The sequence below is a fragment of the Mytilus trossulus genome, chromosome 8, assembly GCF_036588685.1.
Source record: "Mytilus trossulus isolate FHL-02 chromosome 8, PNRI_Mtr1.1.1.hap1, whole genome shotgun sequence".
Lineage (NCBI taxonomy): Eukaryota > Metazoa > Mollusca > Bivalvia > Mytilida > Mytilidae > Mytilus > Mytilus trossulus.
Window position 1 is genome coordinate 61,347,885 of NC_086380.1, and position 10,298 is coordinate 61,358,182.

The 10,298-nt window shown below is 31.6% G+C and overlaps 1 protein-coding gene across 1 annotated transcript; it reads left to right on the forward strand.

Moving 5' to 3' along the window:
• Positions 1-4,297: 4,297 nt before the first annotated feature.
• Positions 4,298-8,920, forward strand: LOC134681227 (UPF0390 protein zgc136864-like). The gene is made up of 3 exons (XM_063540748.1): positions 4,298-4,419; positions 8,114-8,169; positions 8,783-8,920. Exons 1-3 carry the CDS (start codon positions 4,326-4,328, stop codon positions 8,909-8,911), a joined length of 279 nt encoding a protein of 92 aa, XP_063396818.1. The 5' UTR covers positions 4,298-4,325; the 3' UTR covers positions 8,912-8,920.
• The last annotated feature ends 1,378 nt before the right edge of the window (positions 8,921-10,298 follow it).

Consider the following 10,298-nt stretch of genomic DNA (forward strand, 5'->3'; position numbering starts at 1 on the left):
TAGATTATTACATGGCATTTTTCATATCAAACCCTTTATCGGCCCAAGGTTGTGATATCAGCCCAAGAGCCGGAGGCTCGAGGGCTGATATCATGAACGAGGGCCGATAAAGGGTCTGATATGAAAAATGACATGTAATTATCTTTTTATCATATACTTCAGCAGAAGATATACAGACAAGAAATATTAAAATTTAATTTTTGTTTGTCTTTGCACTTTCAGAAAATATTTACAGACAAACAAAACAAATTCTTTACTTTAATTGCTTTATTGATAACAAGCATTTTATTTGTTTTTTCATGTTCTTCAATAATATTGTCACCTCATTTATGTCTTTCAAAACAAGTTTAACTTAATTATTTTTTGCTCCTCAACTACCTTTGGGAAAAGTCTTACACTTGCCGTTTTCCGCGTTCTGTTGTCGTTTTAATCAAATTTCCGGAAATGCACGAAGTTGCATGTGATAAACGTCACGGAAATTAACGGAAAGGCATGTGATAACATTCCGGAAGCAGTCAATAAAGGTACCTTTATCAGCCCGCTATGAAAATTTTTAAGAATCTGGTCAATAAACCTAGTAATCCTTTCATAGCCTTTTGATATTTTTAAATGTTATTGAACTGTAAAATTTTAGTAATATTTTATACAAGTATATGATAAATATATATATCATGCTTCAAGTACAATATGATAAAGATTACAACAGTGTTCTATCCAGGATTTGAAAAGGGCAGAGTGCTAGTCAGAAAAAGGGCAATTTAACGTGTACATGTCATTGAAAAAAAGTTGATTATTTAAGCGTTTTAATTAATTATCATATTATTTAACTAAGGCACTATGATATTATCAAGTATCAGTTAACATTGAGAAATGAATTTCAATTAATGGCACTATCTTCTATCATTCAGGGGACTTACTTAAATAAGTGATTTTTAAATCATTTATCTAAGTGGCAAATTCAATGTTTTGTCGCAAATTGTGATTTTGTAGTTTTACCAAAATTTTAAACACATAAAATTTAAATAATATCTTTTCATTAGCATGATTAGTAAAATTAACCTTTTTGCTTCTTTTAAGTAGCAAGGTTTATATGCCTTTAATGCTATTATTTAGCTGCAAATTCTATTTTAGTTGAAAAAAAAAATGCTGTAATAATGGCTTTTCATAATGAACTGATACTTTTTAAAAGATTTTTCCCAGCAGTGGGAGTATTTTTCCTGTGAAGTTCAAGGTTTCATCTTTCAGATTATGTAAATAAATAAAATTCTATGTTTTGGGGGTGTTGAAATCAGTGGGGGTTATTAAAATAATGATACTTAAAGAAGTGATTTTTTTGGAAGGAAATTGAGGTATGATACTTAAACAAGTGATTTTTATGTCATTATCCTAGATTCAGTACAAGGTCATCACCTGAAATGACCTGGTCATCCTATCAACACAGATGTTGGTTCTAATAATTTTAGAAACATAATTTGTCCCTGGATCATTTGTATTCTATATCTAAAGCTACAATAAAATTAAATCACTTCTATAGTGATAAATTTGTACTACTTAGATAGGTGATTACTAAAGAAAGACAACTCTAACTTCCAACCTTTGTGGAATAATGTTTATACTTCATGTACATTGTACTTGAATCAGTGATTTAGAAAAGCACTCATTTAAGAAAGTCCCCTGACTGCCTATATTTAACTTTCAACACTAATTTAGAAAGAAAGACTTATAACTGCCAAATACAGTATTTAGTGCAATTTCAAAAGGGTGTGGGACATGAAAATTTTCAACAACAAATGGAAGTTTTTAACGACCTTGACTGGCTATACAGCCCTTGCACGGTCAGCTCAATGCCCGAAGACGTTTGGTGTTTAAATAATTTTGTGTCATCAGTCAGGAACAAGTGGTGGTCGTTATTTTGGAGGTCGCTGTCTTGGTTTAGGTGATGTTATTTCTTCACAACGGCTCCTTTCAGGGTCAGTTTGGTCAGCATGGCAGCCCGCTTACCTTGATGATGGAGTACTGGTAGATGAGTCTTGGATATAGTGCTTGAGATGACAGGAAGCATTATCAGGACCAAAGCCGTGAGGCAGTGAAATGAAGGTCAATCATCTAACACCTAGGAACCAGACCTCGGACATTAATTGGCATAAACACTCCCCCATCTACAATAGGTTTTGGTGTGCATGTTAACGCAGAAATACGCCAACTACTATGTTTACTGTACAGCGTTGGATTGGTTTCTGTACAGTCATCTAAAGTAGTAAGACGTCGATCATCTAAAAGTAAACTGTCAAAGATAGCAGGTAAAGCAGAGCTGGCCCAGCACGTCGGTTCAGCTGTAATGACTGAGGCATGACTAATGAATTGAATGAATGAATGATGATAGAAATTTAATCTATTCTTATTATACTTTAATGCACTTGATTTATCAATTAATGGAAGTGAAGGTGTGAAAATAGTTTTCAAGGTATTTATTATTTAGATGTTTTAACATGTTAAGGTGAATCTATTTGAAAGTAATATTTTGAAATGCATTGGCATTCAATTTGTTATAAATATTATTTTTTTTTAAAAAGAACATAAAATTAAAAAGAATATTGTGAAAGATGACAAAAAAGGGGAAGTAACTAATTCTTTTCTGTCAACCATTTTAGATACACAAATTATTTATGACCTAATGTTAAGGTAATTGGTGTTAAGTTACAATGTGTTTGACATCAAAGATTAAGTGAAGCCATGCACTTAATAGGTCACTTAATTGGACAGTTTACACAGCTAGCTAACTACATGTTCATAAAAGAATTACAAAGGAGTAAGTCCGGTAAGGACCGATTTTGGCCTCAAATTTCAGTTTCATCTGACGAAAGATTTTGACCACTTTTTAAACACTTAAGTGTCTATTTTATATGTTTTGATTAATTTATGTGAAAGTGTTTAACTTATTTCGTTATTAAAAACGATCTGATTCAAGCTCAAATATGAAAAATCTACCAAATATTGGAAAAAATGTCACTTTTCAGATGGTTTTTGTCAAAAACGAAAGTGGCCGCATCCGTGTATATCCTCAACCTTTATATTATATGTTATGTATTATCATCAAATACAACTTCCATTTCAATATTTTGGATGAACACGAATGCGGCCACTTTCGTTTTACACGGAAACCGTCTAAAATTTAAGTAAAATGCTGGAATTATTAAGATTTCAATAATTAAGCATGACTTTATGGTGCTAGTACGCAATATATGTGCATTGTATTGTCAAAAACAGACCATATTTATGTAGTAGAACCATTTTACTATCCAATAAATAACTAAAAGTTTACATTTTAACAATTTTGTAAAACTGCCATATTATGGGGCCAGAAAAGGGTCTTACCTGACCTACTCCTTTGATGGTTTTTCAAAGGCAGAAATGCAGAGATTTTTTGCCATAAAAACGGCAGGGCGCCCCATAAACCGCAGAAAAGGGCAAGGGCGTCAATAATAAAGGGCGAGTGCTGCGCCCTCAAATAATTATGACGTCTGGCAAGACTATTTTAATTTTTCCTAAGGTTTCCCAGAAAAAATTTAAAATACATTATGTACATGTAGCCTTGCCAGACATCATTGTTATTTGGACATTTGTAGTACCCCCTGACTGTCAGTGGCAGATCCAAGAGGAGGGTTCCTGGGAGTGTTGCATCCAAGAAGGTTCTTTTTTTTTTACAATCAATGAGTTTGAATGGGGACATATTGTTGAACCCCCATTTTTATCTAGGGTTGGGTTGGACCCCCCCCCCCTTTTTTTTTAAATGCATTAGAATTGGGACATATGGTTGGAACTACCTTTTTTGAATTTGGCTGAATCTACCCCTGTGGATAGATACAATTCTTAGTGCCTGCAGTGTCAGTTGGAGGCTCATGAACCAGAATGATCTGATGTCACTGTCAGTGATGAACAGTAGAAGCCTCACAAAATCTATATGTTGACAGTTTTGGGTTTTGACACATTTTGCCAACTGTGTTATATTAGACATTGTAATGTTGTGGCTTTAATTTGACTGCTGTTTGTAATATAAACCTTAATTTTTAACCTAGAAACTTGACTGAATGACCCTCATCAGATCTTCTTCCTTCATCAACATTAATGCGGAATATTCTACAAAACGAAAAGTATCATTTTGTTCTCCAAAAGAAATGAAAATCTAAAATAATCAAAATAAGAGGTTTTATTGTTAAAATTTATTTTATTTTCGAAGAATTAGTTCAAGTTAAGTTATATTTGAAGAAGAAAACACTCAAATTCGTTTTGTTAAAAAAACAATATTGTTGTTTTTATTTTTCACGATGGTGCAAGGGAAATCGAAATTAAAAAAGCTTCCAAACGGCATTAAGACAAAGAACAAAAAACAGAACAAACCATTGGGACTGAAAAAAGGAGGTATTACGGCAATTTACCAGTTTCTTTTGGCCTGAAATAACCCTTAGATTACTGTTATAGGCACCATAGAAAAAAGGGGGATCTTCATGTGCTTTTTAGATGCATTTTTTTTGGGTATGCAGTGGCTAAACATAGCCTCTTAGATGCTATTTAACAGGTTCTTGCAATACAGCAATTCGTACAGAGTTTTGCTATTTTTGCTGGTCGTATTTTAGATTGTTAATCAGACTTGCTATATCATGTATGTCAGAGGGTAGCTGCGGAACTGTAGCTCTTAGGTCCCTATAATTTATAATAAAGAGCTACGGTTCAACAGCTAGTCAGTGGGTAGTAATGCCCTTTAACGTCAGTCGTCTAACAGTTATTTTCCGCTACAGTAATCGTCAAATTGGTTGAAATTTTACCTTGATTTGTCAAAATATCCTTATCGTGATTCGTCGAAGGTCTCAAATTAAAGCATTATTGTTTACACTGTCATTTGGCAAGAATTTTTACCATTATTCATCATGAAGGTATCCCCATTATAAATACATCCCTCCTATATATGAAATACATTTTTTATGGAAACTAATTATGCACATTTCATATTGTGTAGTCGTCTGTTCTCAATAGTTATCATTCTCGATAATCAATATACAAACGTTTTGTATTTAGCTAAATCGCACATGTTTTCTATTTGTCAGGATCTCAAGGACAGAACAAAAACTCGCTTCAAGCAAGCAATAATTTTTACATTTCAAGTTTTCAGACATGTTACATGTACAATTTTATACAAGTACTAGTAGAAGTGATATTTTTCAATTTTAACCTACTTTTCCTTATTCCCAAAACTACCCCAACTTCATCCCTTGGTTCATAAATAGCACGATTTTAAATGTAATCAAAACTTATCAAGAAAAGAATGTCAAGTCCGCATGCCTAATATTATTAATACACAACTGTTAGAGGTTGGGTAACGTTGCCAAGGAAAAAAATCTATGGAACACAGTTTTGGCCGTATCTTATGAATTTTTAAATTTAATTCAATTCAATTATTCGAATAGTAATGTCCTTATACATGTTATATACATTGTAACTGTGACATAGAGACAGTGAAATTTTAATAACAGCTGTGACAACATCAATCTGATAACATATATAAGAATTGGTTCAAAATAATATAAAACCATCTAAAATATATACGCATTCCCTATTTCCATTCTCAATATTTAAGATTAGTATTCAATGCATATTTTTGTCCTTGAGTGATAAATCCTAGGATATCTGTTAAAGATGCCTAAATTGATCGATTGGGCTAAAATTCATAAAGAAATTGTTTCTAGAGACAAATAATACTTAATTGATAATTTTCTTCAATTTTCATAACTATCCACTACCATTGTCTTTTTATATTAAACATACATACTATACCATACTTTTCACACCTGATACAACTCAAAAGGAAAAAAACCAAAACAAATCAGAGCATGAAGGAGAATACAAACAGTCTGGGGCACTAATTGTACAAGTTTACTTTTATTTACTTGAAGACACATATAACATGTATAAGTAAATAAATAATGTTTGAATAATCTCCCCTTAATTTTCTCAAAAATTTACTTGTATAAGCAAAATTTTCTTACTACCCCACAAAAGTCCTCAAGTTTGTGATGTAAATTCATGCCTTTAATGATTTTCCCATTGTTGCTCATATTTTTTTTTTGAGTTCAAGATTTCATCTCATTAATTCAACAAAGAAACTGATTGCACAAAGATCTCAAGTATTTGTGGAAGACCTTCAAAAATTGCTCCTTGGGGGCTTGTAAATGAGCAGTGTTCTGGAGATAACAGACAAATGGGATTTTCATTGTCCATGAAATTACACTTAAGGCAGATTTTACAGTATTGTGTTCTGTCTCCTACTTTCATGTTGCTAACGTGACGGAGACAAAAATGAGTAACGTTAGCAACGTTTGGACATGTCACATGAGCAACAACATCTTTAAAAGTTCAAATGTATGCACACAGTGATGTTTAATATATGCCTGGAGTAATAAAATTGTACAGTCTGGTTTAGAATTTCTAAATATACAGAATGTCATTTGCAGGTGTACTTTATATCAAATGAATACACAAGAAACCAAAAAATTAGTAACGTTAGCAACATTTGGACATGTCACATGAGCAACAACATCTTTAAAAGTTAAAATGTATGCACACAGTGATGTTTAATATATGCCTGGAGTAATAGAATTGTACAGTCTGGTTAAGAATTTCTAAATATACAGAATGTCATTTGCAGGTGTACTTTATATCAAATGAATACACAAGAAACCAATTCGTAATAGTAACATTAGCAACATCTACTATCATGACATTACGTTTTGTTGCGAACGTCTTTTTGATGGACGGAATACATTTAAGGTCCTCTTGTAACAATATTACATACAACTTACCTTCTTTGCTACCCCATCATGTGAAGGAACTGACTCCGAATCTATTTCTGCAAAGGGCGATATCGTAACTCCTATACAGGAGAGTTACAGATCTAAATATATGTTGCTCATGTGACACTGATTTGGACGGAAACCTCAAGTAGTAACGTTCGCAAAAAATAAAACAGCCAATGATATTGATTCCTCAAGTCCTTTGACCCCCTTACGTCATCCAAATTTAATATGATTGCTATTTTCAATTATTTATAAAACCCGGGATAAAAATAACAACAATGGCCTGTCTGAGAACCAACAAGAAAATTGCGATCGTGACATACCACAATGGACGGAAAAGACGTGACGTTAGCAACAATATTATTAAATTACCTTTTTTAGCCTTTACCAATAAAAATCTGCCTTAAAGCTATGATTAAAACACAAAAGAAGACTTTTTATTAAAATATAAGTCCATGTTATAAGGCTCAACTTATAAATAATACTTCAAAATTCCACTCCGAATAAGCTGGATGTCAGTAAAGTAGGTCATGATGTCTATTCCATGTCCAATATTTTGAAATTGAAAACCCTCTAATTCTAACAAAAAACACAAACACAGAGTAATTTTTATTTTTATTTACTCAGAAAGACACATTTTATTCAATAACATAATGCATTACTCCATTACACAGTCTGTTTCACAGTTTCAGCAATTGCTTTTTTGATGGATACAAAAAAACAATAATTCCTTCTTATTGTAAAATCTGCCTTAAATGATTACCGGTAGTTAAGACATCTGCAAACAGACAATTTAAAATTCTATTAAAGCAAAGAAATCATAAGAATTCAATATATAAGAAGATAGGATGACTTTTTAATTCTACAAGTAAAAAATCTGAATGTCTAAGGGACTTAACTCAGGAAATGTTTTTGTTTACCTATACAAATAAATAAAATTCACTTGTATAAGTATCCTTAAAATTTACTTACATGTATATAAATATATTAATATTACTTTTTCAAGTAATTACAAATAACTTGTACAAGTAATACCCCTGACTGACAAATATAAAATTTCATGAAATGTGTATGCTAGAAATTTATTCACTGGCGGGTCTAAAAATTTCAAAAGTAGGGGCCCACTGACTACTTAAGAGGTGGCCTGCTCCAGTCACGCTTCAGTGATTCCCTATATAAGCAAGCAAATCTTTTTTTCCTAAAAAGGGGGCCCCCTTCCTCCTAAATCCACCTCTGTTATTATAATTTTGACTTTTCTTTTTCAGGACAAGTGATTGCCCCAAAAAAGAAAAGACACTTAGAAGCAGCAAAACTAAAAAAGGTAAGAATCATGTCAGTTGAGGTGCCAGTTTCTATGGAGTTAATATTATATTGTTACTATTTGTTGACGGCGAACTATGAATTTAAAAAAATCAACAATTTTTTTATAGGAATGTATTAAAACTTTGACAAAACCACAAAAATACAACTTTTTTCCTCAATCCATTCAAATTGTCACTATCATGACTATAAAACCTCAGAAACATATAAAATAATTTAAACTATAAACATATAACATGTATAAGGCAAACAAAGGGCAAAGGCTCCTGACTTTGGACATGCACACAAAATGTTGCATGTTTTGTGAGCTCAATCAAAATTATAATAAGTATAGCCTAACAGGGACAAGGAATCAAAGCTATGCACGAGGGAGATATATATCCTTTATTTGAAATATATGACAGCAAATTGATGATTTCAAATTACTAATTTTATCTTTTGGACAAATCATTCAGACTAAATTTCAACTTTCAACAACCTACATGACCTAGAAAGAAAAAAAACCTGATTACAAAAGCAGAAAAAGAAATCCTCATTAAATTAAAAAGATTAAAAGGAAGCGTTTGATTTTAAATCAAAATATTATATTTATAAATTATTTTGTTATTTTTCAGGGATTAGAAAAGTCTATCAATGCCAAGATAGAACATGAAGTTACAATGACAGCTAATTCTGTGGAACCAAAATCTTTCCATGTGGTCAAGTCACAAGAGGCATCTACATCAAAAGCTAATAAAACATAGTGGCTTTTAGTTTTCTCGTTTGAATTGTTTTACATTGTCTTATCAGGGCCTTTTATAGCTGACTATGTGGTATGGGCTTTCCTCATTGTTGAAGATCGTACTGTGACCTATAGTTTTTAATGTTTGTGTCATTTTGGTATTTTGTGGATAGTTGTCTCATTGGCAATCATACCACATCTTCTTTTTTATATTATAAAATCAAATGTTTTCAACAGTTTTGATAATTACATGAAAATGTTCATAATTCAGGAATGTAACATAACAAATCTCCAAGTAACTTTATCAAACTAATTTAGGCATATGCATAGTTATAGTTCACTGTGTGTAAATCTGAGTTATAAAAGCAAATGTTTTCAACAGTTTTGATAATTACATGATAGTAATAGTTCACTGTTTTTTAAACTGTCGTGATATGAAAACAGGTTGAACTGCAATAGCTGTTGGGATTCTAGATCTGTATCCATATACATTTTCGGCGGTCAAATCAATTTTTCATGTTTTCTGTATTTGGGTGGAATCAGAAAAAATGAAGCAAAAGTGTGACATGGGGGTTCCAATTTCAAACTTAATATTTTGTATTTCTTTTTGTCTTGCCCTATTACCAATACTTTAAATTTTATAATTCCAAAGTTTCAGGCCGAACGAAACAGACACATTGAATAATCTTAAATTTTAATAGCATACATCTCAAAAATATTTAACAGAAACCATACTACTTAAAAACAAGTTTGGTAATAAAACAGTCAAGAAAACATTGCTCAGACCTTTTCCAAATGAAAGTCAATATAAAAAGGAAAATTTTAAAACCAAAATTTCCATCTTTTCTGCTAAATCATATAATAACAATCAAATTGAATAGCTTAATTTGAAAAAAATAATAGTAACTAGTGATTGAAGTTTTTGCCAATAAAAAGAATCTTAATATATTTCAGTTACAATAGTAAACTTTGAAAGCCCTGAAATTTTGTGATCATTTGCAAAAAACAAAATGTCATTTCATTGTACCGTTTTAATGTAATTGTATGTAGAAAAAGCCTTCTATTTTCAGTATTTTGTCACACTCCTGACATATTTTATAAAGATTGAAAAATGCTTTAAACTTTCACAAAAAATCACTAAACACATTGCTATATCATTGATTTCAATTTCTGATATCTTTACCCATAGAACAGGACTTTCTTTTTAGGACCATTTAAAAAAAACACAAAGAGAGGCACCCCAAAATGTCAGGAGTGTGACAAATGTCTTTAAACATCTACCAAAGAATACAAAGGACTTAAATGTTTTATTTTTTTTATTTTTCAGAAGTGGCTATTTCAAAGAGAAGAAAAAAAATCATTACCACTGTGATATGTTTATATCATAGATGTGGGAGTGCATTATATAT

What these genes read in the sequence shown, in the direction of transcription:
- LOC134681227 (XM_063540748.1), top strand. Translation starts at nt 4,326, where the DNA reads ATGGTGCAAGGGAAATCGAAATTAAAAAAGCTTCCAAACGGCATTAAG. An exon ending in ATTGGGACTGAAAAAAGGAG is followed by an intron (nt 4,420 to 8,113) that starts GTATTACGGCAA and finishes TTTCTTTTTCAG; the next exon opens with GACAAGTGATTGCCCCAAAA. An exon ending in AAGCAGCAAAACTAAAAAAG is followed by an intron (nt 8,170 to 8,782) that starts GTAAGAATCATG and finishes GTTATTTTTCAG; the next exon opens with GGATTAGAAAAGTCTATCAA.